We start from the raw sequence: 19,035 nt of genomic DNA, 5'->3' as shown, positions 1-19,035 counted from the left end.
ACTGCTCCTTCTTTTACGTATTCGTTCTTAAAAATACGCGATACAGAGTTGTATTTTGCTTAAGACCTATTCTCATTATAACGAAAATCTTTAGAAATGTCATGAATAAGGTCTTTAAAAACACGTTCACATATGCAGTGATTACCTGCAAAATTCACGATCAGCTGTCAACATTGTTTTGAAAGGATTAACTTCATAGAATTGGTTTGGAGGAATATTTTGGTGGTATGGGTTTATTTAATTATTATTAACGATATGAAGAAAATACAATGAAAATATATAGTAAATTTAATTGCGTAATTTGGATAAATAAAGGTACATTAGCAATATATAATAGAGTTCTAAGGATATACAAAACCCTGATCCGCCTCGTGTTTACCTATGGTGGCAAACTATGGACGCTAAAAACTACTAACATTAATCAGTTAATGGTGTTTGAAAGAAAAATACTGCGAAAAAATACCTGTAAGACTGCAAACGGTACTTATAAAATTAAATATAATCAAGTGCTGGAACTATTAGCAAAAAACGAACCTGTGATAAGATTTATAAAATCTCAGAGGATAAGATAAGGACACGTGTTTAGAATGCCCAAGTAGAGAACAACTCGAAAGGCAGTTGACTTTCGCCTTGTCAGTGGCCGAAGGAAAGGACGCCACAAAAAGAGATAGCCCGAAGACGTGGAAGTTGATCTTGAAAAGCTAAACGTGTGGCGGTGGAAGGAGGCAGCCTTAGATATAGACAGTTGGCGCAAGGTGGTGAATGAAGGTTCATCAAGGACTGTGATGCTAAGAAGAATAATAGACAGTTGGAGGAAATCCGTAAACGATGTCTACTGAGGTTGAAAAACATTATGCTAGCAATACGCCTGCGAAATTCGATATTACATTTTATAATAAGCAATTATAGGTTAAAGCATCTATAGACACACGCTCTTTTCTGTTTGTTTTTTTTTTTTTCAATTTTAGTAGAATTATATCTACAAAGCTCTTTTCTTTGTCGGCGTCCATTTCATTTAGTTTTTATTTTGATGCTTCTCCTTGCATTCGTAATAATAATTATCGATAACACAGGGTTGTATGTCAAAAAGTATGATTATTATCTAGGATTATTTTATAATCTCAGTTTTTGGGAGAGAAATTTTGTATGGGAAATCTCGCATTTTAATTACGGATTGGGAGTTAGCTCGAAAAAGTAGATAATCTAGGTATATAGAAATCTATTATTAAAAACGTTATTCACCGCATATATATACTCGCATACATAAGTGGATAGAAAAGTCTGGATTATTTCGTCGTATACCAAAATCCATTGGCAAAATTCCTAAAAAGAAAATTGAGAACAATTTACTTGTTTACTCAGCAATCAATTGTTTAGCCTTTTTTATCATTGTCACATACTCGTAGTGTCACCATAATTCATTTCAAGCCATTTCAAACAATTTATTGTATGTATTATTTATTCACTTTGAAAAATAAGTTTCTACAAACTATATGCATATGTATTTATGTACTTGTATTAATTTTTTAATTATAATTCTTTTTTATTTGGGTGTATGGATTATACATACATACATATGTATTTATAAATAAATTCTTATCAAGAAAAAAAAAAAACAAAAAAAAAGAACATTTTCACGAAATGGTGTCTAAAAATACATAAGATGGTCACAATTGAGAACACAGCGACAGTATTAAAGCACGTTCTATTTACATAATTCTCAACCAATCACTATATTCACAATCCTGTATATCAAATGTATATTACACAATTAAGAGTCATGTCTTAATATTATTTAAAGTTGTTAAATGAACTAAATGAGAACATAGAAATTAAGAGTTTAAGTTATCTGCGAATAGCGAAATATATTGTTCCGAATTTTTGTATCTTTTCTCATTTTTCAATTTTTATATGCCAAAAATGTTTGGTTTTTCTCAATTTTTTTATTAAAAGTTGCACATGAAAATATCACAAGTTTGGTATTTTTCTTTTCATACTTTTTATATACTGTTATATTTACCAAAACTGTTATGTGAAGGTGGTTTAGAAAAACTAAAATAATTATTTGATTAAAAAAGATCTGCTGATGTGATTTGATGTGTGTATAAGGATAGTAATGTGTGTTCTTTTATTTTATTAATGCCCACAAAGTATTAAAAATGTGCCATATATTAAAAAAAAATAGTAGTTGCGTATGTCTATAATGTAAATGTGGACCCAAGACATTCAAAATTCGTAATTTAAAATATAAATGCATTTTCTAAAACTAAAAATGCAGAGGAGTGGTTAAAGAAATTCATAAGCGTGAACTTTTCTCATAAATTCAGATATCCAATAACGCTAACACCATTGAGTGTAGTTTAATGTTAGAGACCCTAATAATTGCTCCCAATTTGAATATAGGAAAACATGTAATCAATATTTATTGAAGTAAAAATAGGTCATAATTTGCCGGCTGTATAAAAACGGTAATTTTTTTAATTTTTTGCATATACCAGTTTTGTTAACAAACGCGATAATTAAGTATCCGGCCTAAAACAAATTAATCGTATTATAATAACCACTCGAATTATGCATTTGTACCCCGGCGAACACTTTTTGAGAACAATTATTCGCCTCGTTAACGTTACTTATTAAGGATTCATAGGAAAACATTGTTTTGTACACTTTTTGTGTCACTTTAGTTTTATGTTTGTAGCTCCTTTAACAGGAGATTCACTGCGCATAGATAATAAGTTTTAAATTTGTAACAAAATTAAAGAACATCTCATAAGAGTAGTAAATTAGAAATAAATAAAAAAAATTATATTAAATATATAAATTGCAGGATACAATGCAATCCTGTATTCAGTTGCGATTTGGCTCATCGACATCGGCATCAGCATCGGCTTCTCTCAAAATTTTCTTATCCGTGGTTGCTTCTAAATTAATTCTCGTTGTCACATGTAGTGGTGGCGAAGAACCCATGCCACTCAGAATAGGGGAAAATAAGGGAAACTCATCCTCCATTGCCGCATCGTCAACCAGGCTCCCATCATTTGCACTAGAATCGCGTATGTCATAGGAATTCGACACAAAGGACTGACGACCTTCGCAGTTAAATTCTGGCAATACTACGTCGGATTTATGTTCACCACTAGCATTCGCATCTCTATTAATATCGGCTCCTACGTCCACATCATTTTCTTCGTCACTTTCCATTTGATCGTTCTCATTAAAAGCATGATAATCATTTAGGGAACTATGTGAAGAGCAGCTTCGACGCTGACGTCGTTGTCGTGCATTATTGTGACGTAGGCCAGCAGCGCTTCGATTCGACGAAGATGATGATGAGGATGAGCTGGAGCTGTCACTTTCACTATCCACACTAGAAGAGTCCATGGGCATAGGCTCGCAGGCAGCACCAATGGGCGGGGCAGCAGAGGGAGGTGAGGCAGCTGCTGCAGCAGCCGCAGCCATGGCCGCTGAACGCATTAATTGGCAACGTAAATCTAAAAGAAACAAAATATACGCAGGTAAGTAAATACAGGCAGCGAAAAACAACAGAAAAATTCTTACTGTAATTTTCACGAGACAGTTCGCGCACTTTTTCCTCTAAAATTCGTATCTTCGTCATGAACTCCGAGCTAATACGCTGCACATTCATTTGCTGTTGACGTCCCTGGTCGGATGAATATCGATCTTCAATTTGTAGACACTCCTCTATAAGTTGTTGCTTAGTTAAATTTTCCAACCGTTCAACCCGCGCCTTCTCATATACATTGGCAAATTCCTTTGTGAGAAATTCCTCCTCATCTTCTGGCAAAGAGAAGAAGTAATTATCCTCTGAATCAACAGAGAAGCTGGAATCGCGTGTACGACCAGAGGGTGTGAGCAGCGCGCTGGGCACATCAGCCAAATGTTCTTCCATGAGGAACTTATTCGTATTGTATGGCACCAGTGACCGTGATCGGAGTATTTTGGGGCGTGCTCCATTCCTATTATTCATGCCACCACCACCGCCACCGCCTCCTCCGCAACCACCATTGAAATTCGGTCGTGGTACCTGAAATTTCCAATTCGACTTTTTGTACGGTTTATTTGCATTTTTCGGTTTTGGTTTGCCACGACGGTGTTTACGTTTTGTCTTTTGTGGCTGTTGCTGCTGCTCAGAACTTTGTTTATTAGGTGCAAAAGGAATATCATTCCCGCCGGTAGCAAACACCTCGACATCTCTCACATTTTCTGATTTTATCTGGTTCTCTTGAACTGTCGTACATAGTAACATAGAAAGAGCGAAAAGAACAAAATTAAGTTCTTAAGATTAAATAAACCAAAAATTCGAGTGCTACAATTTTTAAAATATACCACTAAAATTTTCTAAGATATTCTCAAATTTAAAGTTAACCTATTTTAATAAACTTGTAATAGAATAATTAAATTTAAGAACTGCATTTGCTTATCAGTTCCAAGGAAAACTTAAGAGTTGAGCAATTACTCATATGTATCATATGTTTATGCTTTCAGTCAGGTCAACATTACCGGAATAACGCGGATTCAAATCCCGCCAAGGGGTGCCACTCCAATGGTATTCCCTATACATACATGGGGAATGTTTAACTGCTACAACAACATACTTGTAAAGACAGCTGAAAACACCATTTAAAGAACAAGAAATGCTGCTCTAGTAATTAATTAAAAAAACAAAAAGCAAAAAAAATTTGTGCTGGTTTTTAATACTTTAATACAATACAGGCACAAATTTAGATTTTTATTTAGAGCAATATATTATACATAATTAGCGACAGTTGCAGTTGAATGGGTTTATGCGTGACTACGATTCGGTATTGTTCCTCATAAAAAACATTTTGTATGCCCCCATATTTGTGGAACAACATAAAAACACACACCATACATTGGAGGAGGTTCTGGGCCAATTGCCTAACAAGGGGTGTGCATGCCAATTATTTGTATATACACCTAACTCTCTTTTTACACGGTATTTTTTTAAACGAATTTTAAATAACAAGGTTCACTAGCAATCAAATAAAATAAACCAAATTTTTTCTTTGTTTTTCAAAACAAAACATAATTCCTAAAAGGATGTCTTATTAAGAAACATTTTTCATGTAAAATAAGAGCAATAGGTGCATTTTAGAACTACCCAAGTCCAACTGTGCATTAAAATTTCAACACAATCTTTAGGTTGCGTGTAGTTGGATAACAAGTATTGTACAAGGTGGCACAAAATGAATCATCATTTTTTTTTTGTAATCATTTTTTCACTGAATACAAAAAAAATATTTTGAGTGAGGGAAATCTTTATTTGACCTCTATGCGCTCCATTGCTTGTCTGTTTGTATACTGCAGCTGTATGGTTCAGAAGTGTCAAATATGAATGGCGGCGCACCATTTACAAAATATTATACATTTTCAGCTAGGGTGATTAATTTTGCGCCCCCTTGTATAAACAACTCGAGAAAAAAACAGTCTGTAATAACAGACTTTATTACAAGGAAAAACTAACAGAAGCCGTTAATAATTCGAATAAAACCCGACAGATGGGCTGAACATATCTGACATACATATGTATATCTCCTAATGACAGCATTTTTGGTCTAGTTCGTAATAAACGTGCACGTTTGTTATCTCAGGTAGCGATGAATAGTTGCAAAATTGATTTTTTATGCTAATTTAAATTTGAATTTTTATATGTTTTTACTTATGGATAGAATTTTCACTGTATGTACATTAATTTTAATTTTTGCTTTTTTTTAATAAAAATTAATAGATTTTGTTTTATAAATACTTATGTAATATGGATTTTATTCCATATTTCTTCTTTTGCACGGTTTTTTGGGAAATTTTTTTATCTCGCACTATTTTTTCAAGTTGTGGAACATATCGTCAAATTTACCAGTTGTCGCATATATTTTTGTACACAATGTTTTTTGCGCGCATATCTAAATTTTAAAAACAGAGTTGGGGGAACATATATGTACATATATAATATTTAGTAGGTATATAATTTTTATTACAATACGAAGAATGGAACAAATACGCACCGTTTTGGTACAAAGAAAAAAAAAAAAAGTTCGATAGAGGTTTTTATACTGATTAAAATAATAATAATTAAAAATATAGGAGATATCGAAGGTAAAAAGTAAATTTTACTCGAAAATGGAAAAGGTAATTTAGAACTCCTTTGAATGTACAATAAATACCTATTAAGTTTTTGTGAGAGTTTTTTAAATCATAAATTTTTTACGAATATAGTTGATAATTTTTTTTTTCGAAAATGTGCCTCATTAAAATTATGTAAATATAATTTCATAAAAAATTATTATCAATTCACTTTCATTTGAAATACCACATGCCCTTGTTAATTTTGCTTTCGACCGCACAGCGTAGAATTAACCCTCGTCAGTCCAACTACGGCTAAGCTATTATTGCACCCAATATATACACAATCGTAATTATATTATATTTTTAATATATTTTTAATTTTTTTATTATTAACCTTTATATTACGACGTGGTAGTAAATTACACACTCTCATTTTTTCTACATCAACTTGTCAGAGAATTAGAAAAATGTGTGCCATTATAAACAGAAACGTCTATTTAATTAAAAGAAAGAAAATGGTGCCAAATTTACTACCACCCGTACATATCCGTTAAAAAATTTCACTCCAAAGTTAAAGGTTAGTAGTCAATTTTCCAAAAACAAAAATTAGCAGTATGATTGTTCGCGAAGCAAAAAACTTGTACAAATTATAAGAAAATCCCGTTTACGCAAAAAACTTGCAAGGAGAGAGCGCAATTTTGACAGCAAGGGAAATTTTGCCAGCAAGAACTTGAAATCAAAATGAGCATATGATTTACGATCAATGGTTTCATAGTTTTCGAGATATTGACATTTTTGAAACGCGTCATATTGATGTTAAAAAATAAAAAAATAAAAATAAATAATTGGCGCGTACACTCCTCCTATTTGTGGTGTGTGTTTTGATGTTGTTCCATAAATGGAGGGACCTACAGTTTCAAGCCGACTCCGAACGGCAAATATTTTTATGAGGAGCTTTTTCATGGCAGGAATACACTCGGAGGTTTGCCATTGCTTGCCGAGGGGCGACCGCTATTAAAAAAAATGTTTTTATAAATTTTGCTTTCACCGAGATTCGAACCAACGACCTCTCTGTGAATTCCAAATGGTAGCCACGCATCAACCCATTCGGCTACGGCGGCCGTTAAATTTTAGTTATATATTCCATTTTCAATTAGGGCATACAACTTTTAGTATTGTTATAATCAGCATAAAAAGTTCAATCCAACATCATTATCGGTTTTTTCAAGCAAAACTGGGCGTATTCTTTACTTATACACGAAATATAACTTGTATAAATCCAGACTTCATAAACATAAAATATGTTACTGGCGTTTATTTCGTACGTTTTAAATTGCCCGACCACGAAACCCTTGCGCCAAAAATAAATATCTGCGCTACCACACGCTTGCAACAATTCGACAAAGCTACACCGTCTGCCAGCCCCAATTGACAAACGCAGTAAAGACAAGTAGAAAAAACTGAAATAGCTAGTCGTCTTCTGTCGTTTGGTTAAATGCAGAAGTGGATTTAATTGTTTATCTAGGAGATACAATTTTTACCTTTTTTAACGAGACTTTCCATTTTTATTTTGATTCCAAATCACAATTAAAAATTGTTTATTCACTTTGCACTTTGTAAATTATTCGAATTTTACTCATTCACTTTATCAATAACACACGAATTGTCTGCTGTAGTTCTTAACGAATTGAATGCTATCGCCATTTTACTAATAATAAAACCTGCCTTGAAGAAGAACACCCCAAGACTACTAAATTGCCTTTGCTGTTGCTTTTACATTGCAATGGAGCGGTAAAAGTGGAGTATGCGCGAATTGTATACAAAGATAGTACTGCGTTGAAAGTGTAGTTTGCCAATCAGATCTATTGAAAAAGCGCACAAGTACAATTTAACAATTTTAAATAATTCCTGCTTTATCTGAATAAAAGCTAACTTAAAAACATATTTTAATTGTAATCGGCTTTAAACAAATTAATTCAACACAAGTGTTCATTTAATACTAAGCACATGCGTTCCTGTCAACGACAAAACTACAAAGGTGGGGAACATTGCTAAAATTTGGACATACAGCAGCGACACCTACGTGCGTTAGTAGAGTACATATTTTGTATACCTTCTTTAAATATCTGTTGCATTAACACACATTAAACAGAGCAGAGCAAAAACTACAAGGGCAATGTATTTTGTTCGTGCCTATGATATCAAAACCTATAAGCAAAGATTGACCGTTTAGGATAACTTTACAAAAATTGGCAATTTAGAGATCAAATAAATAGAAAAAAGTCAAAATTGCAACCCTACTGCTGCTACCTGTTTACTGTTTAATGTGACTTGTTTTGTACACAACTCTGACAAAGACATTTCTCATCAACGAGTTTGATTTTCTCCCTTTTCATATATTATCAGCAGCAAATCACATATTGAAACCTAACAAAATTAAAATGCTTTCATATATGTACATTATCAAAAAAAAAACACATTTTCTTTTTGGGATAGTTGTTTACATATCAATTATGAGTGCAAAATGTCCGAGTTTTCGTTATGTCGAGCTTAATTGAGAAAAAAATCGCTGTAAAGTTGTTCATAACAAAATACCACGTGCGAGAGTGTTGAAAATGCTAACGGTAGTTTATGGAGAATCAACAATGTAGAACAGCCATGCCCGAATTATTAGAGATGTGGCCTCTTTGCGTCCGTATACCGTACCGTTCCTATATACATTCATACTTTAAAAGCGAAGGAGATTAAAAACATGGGGGCGCAAACAAATTTTTGGATGTATTACTGGTTTTCAATTTTATTTAATGTAAAATACACAACCTCTCCACCCCTCCATCTTGTATCGGTCAGACACAAGAAATCTATTTTACTTATCCGAAGTACTGCCAATTGTTAAGATATTTCATTAACGAAGGTCCTTCTGCCAGAAAGGATCCCCGATATGACATTGATTGCATGCTGATGTTCGTTTTGTCTTATTGTGTTTTGAGTTTTGGTTGTCGGATTGTGAATAAAAATAACCAGAACGTAAGTGAGATTATATTTGAGTCTTTGGAAAGTCTTAATTTTACAGTAATATGGGCATTTTAATTTAATTTCATAGAAAGGATTTTTTAAATTACCTCTGTGGCATCATCGTTGTGCCTACTCAGAATTAAAAACACATTGTATGTATACAATCATCACCTCTCCGAATAATTTGTTTGCAGAGCATTCACTCGGCTATCAACACAAACACAAACACATGTACAATGCGCTGAAGCTAACACAAATGAAGACGGATGAACACCGAATGGAGAAACGTCCGCCATTTTAGTTGCGTGTTGTCATCTCTCAACTGCTGTTCGTAAAAGAAAAATTTTTCGTTGAAAAATCGCATTAAAATAGATTCAAATTGTTCGAAATACATAAAGGTGATAATTCAAGTAATTTTCTTGAGATATATTTAACTCAAGTTTGGTTAGCTGTGAATTTTGCTCTGAAATTAGGCTTTAAAAGTCCAACTGCAAAGTACAAAGTGAAAACGAGAAAGGAAAAAACCAAAGTACAAAAAAAAGAAAAAAATTCCCAGGTCGACTTCTGTTACTGCTGGCGTAATTGGTCGAGGTTCATTTTATTCGTTTCTGAGCGTGCGGATACGAGTCACGATGTGTATTTGTGTTTAAATTTGAGCACATTTAGTGCCGCTTCGCCACTGATTGTATAATTGTGTGTGGAATGAGGGGAGATCTATAAGTTGTGTATGTATCGGGTAAGCAAAGCAAACGAATGCCAGAAAATGCTCATAAAAGAGAGCGTGGAGAAAAAATTTGCTATGGCGAACAGCTTGTTTGGATAATGAACAACGTACAAAAGTACATACTTATAAACATACAATAAAACAGGCAAGTGGAGGGTTTTAGTTTATTGCGACGCGATTTCAGTGTCGACTTGAATCGGAGGAATGTTTATATGACAAAGTTAGGTCGCTGGTGGGTTTGCATTGAATTCAGCACGGAGTTAATTTCTTCTTTATTTTCCCCGAACACTCAGGGGTATTGACTGAAGCTGCCTATGGGTCATACCCATACCCAGTCGTTCCCATGACAGTAGAGTATACGCTGTCAGAACTACCGTAAATTTTGTATATCCAGCCATCTGAATAATATAGAGTAAGGGTGTGCGGTGTTGTAGGAGAATGCGCGAGATAAAAATAAGGAGCGGTTTTGGCGATGTATTTATCTTTCGATGGAGTACTGTTGGTTGAAGGTTGTTAAATTTTCTTCGCGGATTGGGTGGCGGGGGAATAATTTAACGGGATAAAATTGAGCGATTATGATTTGACTGCCTACGTGATTAATTTGTGTTGTGTGTTATATTGAACATTTGTGGGGGTAGTGCAATTATTCGCGAGTAATATTCTATTATTTCATGTTGCATGTCAACACAATATATAATTATCATTTAATTCGCAGTTATGATTTGGAAGCAGAACATAAAACATATGTGCGATACCATTGTTTCCAGGGTTTTGATTACCGGCTTACAAGGAGTGCGACTTTCTTGTTGGGTAATACTTGTTCAAAGATGTATTATATATTTATATACATATGTATGTATGAACATTTCTACGAAACTGGAGAGAACCCCCAGGCTTGCTTCTCCACTGTTTCATTAGTCATCGGCGGAAAATGAATTGACCTGAAAGCTTTAATGACAATTCAATCGTATGGTTATTGGTCTTTTTACTTGATATCTTTGCGTTGCTGAAGTTATTTCACTGTTGTAAACGAATGACGCAGTGAAAAGCAACAACGAAATGAATGGCAATGTGTGCCTGGCATTTCTCACCTTTTCATTTGATGGCTTCTCTTTTCATTTGCATATATGGAAAGAATTGGGAGGGAAAACATTTCTAGGTGTTGTTTATGAGTACAGAAGTCACTGACCAGAAAGAAGATCAAAAATAGTGTTGCGTGTTCTGCAAATTCGAGTTGTAGTTAATGTACTGAATTGCCAAAAGAAATCTAATTAAATAATTGCGATTTATGATTTATATAGAACATGTAATGAATCCATATTTCACTATAAATAGAGTCATTGGAATAGGATACGTTCAACAATTACTTTTTATAAGAAAAATACCGGTACATTGAATGGCAAAGCCAATGATTGGTTTATGGTATACAAAAATGAAAAGTCAAGCTAGTTTTTTATAAAAACACTTATTAAAGCAAATTTTCTAAAAAAAAGCCCAATCATCGTTTTAAGAATTTATTATATTATTCTTTATAAAACCGTGTTTTTAGAAACTTTTGCTAAAGTATATGAAGTTTATACCGAAGTGTATGAAGTTTATTTCAAATTGCGTTTGCCCCTCGATAGGCAGTGGCAAACTGTCAACTACATTTTTGATATTAAAAAATTTACTGTAAACTGTCGTTTTAAGAATTTATTATATTATTCTTAATAAAACCGTGTTTTTAGAAACTTTTGCTAAAGTATATGAAGTTTATACCGAAGTGTATGAAGTTTATTTCAAATTGCGTTTGCCCCTCGATAGGCAGTGGCAAACTGTCAACTACATTTTTGATATTAAAAAATTTACTGTAAACTGTCAACTACATATCTGATATTAAAAATTTTACTGTAAAACCTTCTGCAGTCCGCGAGCGTCTTAATACTAGTTTGATCATTCAATGCCACTTATTTGTATGGTACTAAATGTCAAAAGATATAAACAAATTAATTGTAATTAATCACAATTTTTTTTTAATTTGACATAGTATACTTCTTATAATAGCACGGCCAAATTAAATTCAACTTTATTAAATACACTTTGGGTATACGTATGACCCGCGAGCGAGAAATGGTTATTTTAAAAGTAGTTCGAATTTCACAAAATTTCTATACAATCTATACATTCTATAGGCAATATTACTTTGCGTCACCTAACGCAAAAATGCAACACTGCAATCATTCGCTTTGGGAGTGTTAGTTTCTTCTGTCGCTCTCTGCATTCAGCGATGTTGGATGTGCTTGAAGAAGGGGAATGGTTTGCCTCACCCGCGCGTTTGTTTTGGCTGGGGTAGAAAGAGCGAAGCAAATACCATTTGCCTTTGACGTCGATAACTGCGATGTGAACAACGACAGTGTACATGAAGAAGTTTGACGTTTCCTGTGTAGTCTGTTAGTGCGGTTCGAGTTTTTTAACTTTGTTCAGTTTACCATATTAAAAGAAAAAAGGTTTTTGCTTTAAATAATCATGCTTAAATACAAAATATGTGAAATATAAAGTGAATAAAATTAAAAGGTGAATACTTGATTGAAAACAAAATTGTTGGAAAAATTTTCATAGGTTATAAGGGATAACTAAAGAAAAAAGTGTGAGGGATATGAGTTACTAAAATGAACGCCTAACCTATGCGAGAGTGAGAATGTTAGTGACGTGAGAGGATCTGAAACCTGCCAGACGACACAGCTGCAAACAAGGGCCAAATGAAAACAAAAAAGGGCGACGCCGCTGGTAAAAACAAAAGATAAAATAAAAAAACTACAAGGAAATGCAAACAGTAGAATTAAGAAAAGGCGATGATCAACATAATGATAATGACCGCGGCCACTATTATGGCCTTTGCCGCTATGCTTGATGAATACGAATCATGGAACAGGAAATGTGGACGGCAGTGAAGTGTACACATATATACAAGTTCCAAAGACGAAATTGTAAAGTGGTTTTAACGGATTTCTGTTGATTCGCAGCTACTTTTGCTGCTGCTGTTGATATTTTCAAGTAATACGTTTATTCGGCTCCGCGATGTCAATGGACTGAAGAATAGAAAAATAAATGGACATTTGGCAACACAGAATAACAAGCGCTAAACGTGAGAATTGAAAAAAAAAAAATTTGAATTAGTTTGGATTTGTTGGTAAATTTGTTATACTTATCCAAAGGAAATTCAGTGCCAAGAGAAATATTAGAATTATTTTGTGAATTTTCCATCGGTACACCTAACTTAACGTTAGCGTATCTGATATGGCAGTGAAAGAAAACAAGTTTCTGAATAAAGAAGAATCGCCTTCGAATGTAGACGGAGAATGAGGATGGAGTCGGAGAAAAGACATAAAGAAAATAAAAAAACGGGCATGCCAATTTCATTCTACGTACCTGAATAGCATTTGTGTGTACTTTTACTGGAAGTAAAATGATCTTACCTGGACATGCACAGTTTCCCATGCTGTTTAATATGAAGTGCAATAACAATCATAAATACACGATATTGAAAACACGAGTTTAAAGACGTGTTATGTTGTCGGTATTTAAATTTGACAACACTTGTATTTAGTACGAATAACGATAACTTTTTCAGCATCTCTTAATATGAATATTTTCTTTGAATGTACTGAGTCTGCAAGTACTCCTTTACGATATGCTTGCATAAACAAGCTTTATCGAGGTTTCCATTCTTTCGATGCATGAACATGTGATCACAATGGCAATTGATGTTAACATATTTCTATACATACATACATACATCTGCTAATTCCGCTCTAGCAGCTGCAATCCGCCAAAGACAACAATATAAAAAAGATTATGATGATGATCATTAAAGCAAGATTTAATGATGTTTTGTGAGCAATCTAATAGTCACCCAGTCGACTAAACAACAAGTTAGTCAGTCGGAGGCAACGTGAGTTGAACAACACCATTATGTGTTCTGCTGTGCTGTTGCTTTTAGTGTTATTATCATTCATGCCAATCACTTGTAGTTAGTTGCTTTGTCTTCGTCCATTGTACTTATGCTGCTTTAAAGGCGTGTACTTAGTTCTTTTGTAAGCCACATAACTTATAGGTAAAAACTTCTTCGATGCACATACATATGCACATATATTTCAGGTGCTTCTACGTCAGTTAATTATAAAGTTCTATTTGCTCTTTAATGTTTTCCCATTATATGTATATTTAAAACTTTGTTGCTTTATGACGATTTTATTCCTTCGCTGCTATTCTACCTATTTTATTTAAAAACCAGCTTAGAGGCACTCTCATATATGGAATGAAGTATCTGTGAATATAAGTGCTTTGTATTGCAACTCACTACTTATTTGTATGTACATAAATACACCTATGGTCATTAAAATAGGTACGCTGCCTTCTTCATCTATCGATTTCCATGTGCCGTTTGGACAAAATTTAGAGCTATTTTTGAAATTATTTTGAAAATTTTACAGAGATTCGGTTATTTTCATAAAGTGTAATTTTGCCCACTAAAATAGGTACTTTGTGGATAATTCCTGCAATTTAACTAATTAAGTGAAACTTATAACTAATAGTTAAAATCAATTTTTTTTCAAAGATGGGTCGTGGGTAGCATTTCCCTATTGAAGGGTAGCATTACAGGAGCGGAGCAGTGTTGTTAATCTTCCAAAAAAACAAAGCTTACAAATTTATCGCTGAGACAGTCGAAAAATGTTGTTATAAATGCTCTTAAGCCTAAAGAATCCACAGAAAGACGGGGTGGAAAAAGGAAACGACTTAAACTAGTGATGATTTAATTGTGGCTCTTGCTAATAGGGATCCATATAAGTTATCAAGGGCCATTGCAGCTGAAATCAGCAGTGTAGTATCAGCGGGAACTGTCAAGCGTTGATTGTATAACTTGAACCTACCAGGCAGAATAACTCATAAAGTTCCCCTGTTGAAACAAGCAAATTTAAGGAAAAGCAAAAGTTGGTGCGGAGAGAGTACGAAAAAATGGTATCCCATACTTTGGAGCGATGAAACAGAAATAAATTGATGTGGATATACTAATTGCCAAAATGTCAGTTCTGATATGTAGGACATATTCACCTCATGACCAATAAAATAGACAAATTCATTATTATGTTAGTATTTGCTAATTTATTTCGTTCCTCCGACAGCCGATTTTATTTTACTGCAGCGACCGGATTTATTTTATATCCGGCCAAGGACTGTCACTCCAGCAGCTCCCCCGTACATGTATGGAGAATGTTTTTGCTGCTACAACACCAACAAATTTATTTACAAGGACATACTCGGGGAGTTATGCTACCATATGATGAGGAGGATATGCCACTTCGGTGGCTTTTTTTTACAAAAAAATGACGCAAAAAACTCCTAAATGAATGGTTTTTACAAAATAATGTTAAAGTTTTGTATTGGCCGATCTAGTCATCCGAACTAAACCCCTGAAAACCGTTGGGAGATTTAAAGAAGCGAATCGGGAAGGAAACATTCGAAAATAAGATGGATTTATAGAACTCAAGGAACTATGGTATTCCACCGCCGTAGCCGGATGGGTTGATGCGTGACTATCATTCGGAATTCAGAGAGAACGTAGGTTCGAATCTCGGTAAAAGATAAAAAATAAAGAAAACGTTTTTTCTAATAGCGGTCGCCCCTCGGCAGGCAATGGCAAACCTCCGAGTTTATTTCTGCCATGAAAAAGCTCCTCGAAAAAAAATATGCCGTTCGGAATCGGCTTGAAACTGTAGGTCCCTCCATTTGTGGGACAACATCAAGACGCACATCACAAATAGGTGGAGGAGCTCGGTGAAACACCCAAAAAGGGAGGACGCGTCAATTATATACATATATAATTGATATAATGTAGTATAGATCATATAAAAATATTTTTTTTTAAATATGAGAAATCTATATATATATAAATGTGAAAATCTGTCCCTATATTCGCTTAAAACTCGCGAACGGGCTCACCTATCCAAACCAAATTTTTAGGCTTTGTTTGGACTATTCAGTAGATGGTTTGTGTTTTAAAATTTTAAGAATCGGATACCAGGGTCTCGAGAAATAGGCCAAAACGTGAACCCGGGTAACCCTAGGATGTGTTTGTACAATATGGGTAGCAAATGGAAGCTGTTGATGATTCTATAGTATAGAGTATTTTTGATGCCGCTCCGTAACTAGGGTCTCGAGATATCGCCCAAAATGTGGACCCCGATAACTTAAGGATGTGTTCGTACAATATGGGTAGCAAATGGGAGCTGTTGATGATTTCTATAGTATAGAGTATTTTTCATACCGTTCCGTGACTAGGGTCTCGAGATATAATCCAAAACGTGGAACCGGGTAACCCTAGGATGTGTTTGTACAATATGGGTACCCAATGGAAGCTGCTGATGATTCTATAGTATAGAGTATTTTTGATGCCGCTCCGTGGCTAGGGTCTCGAGATATCGCCCAAAATGTGGACCCCGATAACTTAAGGATGTGTTCGTACAATATGGGTAGCAAATGGGAGCTGTTGATGATTTCTATAGTATAGAGTATTTTTCATACCGTTCCGTGACTAGGGTCTCGAGATATAATCCAAAACGTGGACCCGGGTAACCCTAGGATGTGTTTGTACAATATGGGTAGCAAATGGAAGCTGCTGATGATTCTATAGTATAGAGTATTTTTGATGCCGCTCCGTGGCTAGGGTCTCGAGATATCGCCCAAAATGTGGACCCCGATAACTTAAGGATGTGTTCGTACAATATGGGTAGCAAATGGAAGCTGTTGATGATTTCTATAGTATAGAGTATTTTTCATACCGTTCCGTGACTAGGGTCTCGAGATATAATCCAAAACGTGGACCCGGGTAACCCTAGGATGTGTTTGTACAATATGGGTAGCAAATGGAAGCTGCTGATGATTCTATAGTATAGAGTATTTTTAATGCCCCTCCGTAACTAGGGTCTCGAGATATAGACCAAAACGTGGACCTGGATAACCCTAAGATGTGTTTGAACCGGTACCTTACCTGTATATAGGTGACCACCACAATCAAATTTTAAAAAAGTACAGAAAAGGCTATTGTGACATCTTTAGAAAGTATGTTGAATGAAAAAAATCAACTAATTCAACTGTTTAAACATTTTACGAGTTCTATAAAGAAAACTTAATATGAAAAATTTCTTGCGATATAAAACAAACATTTTATGTATGGTGGTGCGAAGCCCACTGGGTGATGCTAGTGTTTTTATAAATTTCATGTGCACATAATACATATGTTTTGCATACTAACAAATTCATGTTGGCGCCACGGGCAAACCATGTAAAATCGGCGTGGCATTCAACGTGTTAAAAAGCATTTTTAATCTAGCAGCAGCATCTATCCGTATTTCGTACCTATTTTAATGGCGACATGAATATTTGCTTTTTGTTCCTAATGTCACTAGTTTAAGTTTTAGAAGATCCTTCAATTATTATATATATTTGCTATATTAATCCACATACAACAGAATATCTGTTATTATTAATTTACTTACCTATTTTAATGACCATATGTGTATATATACCCTACAAAACACGGCTGTGTATTGTTCAGTAGTAAAATTATATTGCCATCATTCAAATTATTAGTTGCTTTGCCTTTTTAGAACTAAGTCGATATATTTTGTACTTAAATATATCGGGTATTCTTAATTTGCTGCAAGAGAACTATTGATAACTATGGTTTGGCAGCTGAGAATGGCCAGCATTTCTGTTTAGTAAGGCTGATGACTTGCCACATGCATCGTTTAACGATAAAGCAAAGCTTCCAAATTGTGCAAATTTACTTCAAGGAGCACTGGTGGCATAATCGGTCCTCATCGAAAGGAACTGTCAAGCCATTCTGACTGAATTTTTGTTTCAAAAAATAAATCAGCTAAACGTTGACGACATTTGGTTCCAACAAGACGGCGTAACATTAAAACTAATCGATTTCTTTTCCCAAACTAATATAATATAAACCCATAATAAGTGATAATCGGCTGTCTTGCAGGTACTTTGTAAATACGGACAAGCATATAAATGTAAACTTTCTCAAGCGATAAATCGCAAAGTGGGTATACTGAACTAGTGACAATAGGGTCATAAATTCAAAATAGCAGTTATAAAATAACGAAAAAAATATCAGTGTACCGATAATATGACTATAAACTATTGTAAAAACGTTGAAATTTATTTTAAAAAACTCGTTTGTTTACAAATTAGTGCTATGCATGTTTTCAAATTTAAGTTGATTAATAAACTTTGAAGAGAAAAACAATGCATATTACAATAAAATTATTCATATTTTGATACATCGTTTACTTATGAAGTGCGCCAAATCCTGGTATTGACACGGACTAATCTTGTACCATTCCTCTGGATAAAAAAACCTTTTTGCTGATTTTCTTGCAGGTACTGCTCTCCTCATGATCCGCCACAAATTCTCAAGAGTTTTTATAAAAATTATCGTAGTAATATCCTGCCAAAAAAAATTCCTCTGGACATAATTTCAGTAATTTTGACTTGAATTTGCACTGTCGGACCAACATCTGATGAGCTAAAACACCTCCACACCATTCCCAATACACCACCATGTTCAACTGTTTTTTGAAGTTAAACTTCTTAGGCGTCGATGGACGAGCGAGAATGGAGAGTAGAATTTCTAGGCCATTCAGCGTTTTGGCCATTTTCGTTCCGTGAGACAGAAAAAAACATGTAACATAGAGAAAAAGGAGAGAGAGAGCTATACCTTATATATATCTTAGATACACTGCCTACTTTTTGGCGCTTGTTTGTTGGTGCAAACTTGTAGGAAATATATTTTTGGTGCCTACTTCTTGGCGTTATATTTCCTTGGTGCCCACTGTTTGGGGCGTTTTCTGGTCACAATATTTTTTGCGTTTTTTTGGTGCCTACTTTTTTGGCGCTTATTTCCGTTTCGTGGCTAGTGCTTGTGCGTACTATAAAGTGTTATCCATCCCGCGTCGGATTTATTGGTATTGCCTTGCGGTAATTTGTGCCGTTGCTGCGGTCCTGGAATCGCTGCGTTTGCGCGGGTGTTAAACGCTCGGACTAGTGCGCGTTGTTACCACGGTTTGTGTCCGGCGTTTACCTACACCGGTCGACCCCTCTCCGTTTTTTGTAAATTTGTCTATTTGTATTCTCTGCAA

General features: G+C 34.6%; 2 protein-coding genes across 6 annotated transcripts in view; one reads left to right on the top strand and one right to left on the bottom strand.

Annotated features, from left to right (window-relative positions):
- Nucleotides 1-1,481: 1,481 nt before the first annotated feature.
- Nucleotides 1,482-8,078, bottom strand: LOC128855547 (uncharacterized). The gene is made up of 3 exons (XM_054090537.1): nucleotides 7,647-8,078; nucleotides 3,559-4,248; nucleotides 1,482-3,491 (listed from the first exon to the last, which is right to left on the bottom strand). Exons 1-3 carry the CDS (start codon nucleotides 7,666-7,668, stop codon nucleotides 2,848-2,850), a joined length of 1,356 nt encoding a protein of 451 aa, XP_053946512.1. The 5' UTR covers nucleotides 7,669-8,078; the 3' UTR covers nucleotides 1,482-2,847.
- A 1,337-nt stretch (nucleotides 8,079-9,415) lies between these two features.
- LOC128855546 (uncharacterized) overlaps nucleotides 9,416-19,035 on the top strand; it is a 28,743-nt gene continuing 19,123 nt past the window's right edge. Inside the window, exons 1-2 of one of the 5 annotated variants that reach the window (XM_054090536.1) lie at nucleotides 10,361-10,497; nucleotides 10,560-10,654. The gene's annotated coding sequence lies outside the window, so the exon portion shown is untranslated. Of the gene's footprint in view, nucleotides 9,519-9,766; nucleotides 9,857-10,360; nucleotides 10,498-10,559; nucleotides 10,655-12,123; nucleotides 12,398-13,003; nucleotides 13,776-19,035 lie in introns of those variants that run through there. The other 4 variants (XM_054090532.1, XM_054090534.1, XM_054090533.1 and 1 more) reach the window with 4 other exon arrangements.

The sequence above is a fragment of the Anastrepha ludens genome, chromosome 2, assembly GCF_028408465.1.
Source record: "Anastrepha ludens isolate Willacy chromosome 2, idAnaLude1.1, whole genome shotgun sequence".
Taxonomy (NCBI): domain Eukaryota; kingdom Metazoa; phylum Arthropoda; class Insecta; order Diptera; family Tephritidae; genus Anastrepha; species Anastrepha ludens.
The sequence above is the reverse complement of the archived record's forward strand: the minus strand, read 5'-3'. Positions and strand labels throughout refer to the sequence as shown.

Excerpts from the sequence above, each read along its gene's own strand:
- LOC128855547 (XM_054090537.1), bottom strand. The coding sequence starts at position 7,668 with ATGGAAAGTCTCGTTAAAAAAG. Across the intron at positions 4,249-7,646 it reads GGAAAGTCTCGTTAAAAAAG|TTCAAGAGAACCAGATAAAA; the intron begins GTAAAAATTGTA and ends TATGTACGACAG. Across the intron at positions 3,492-3,558 it reads ACTGTCTCGTGAAAATTACA|ATTTACGTTGCCAATTAATG; the intron begins GTAAGAATTTTT and ends TGTTTCTTTTAG.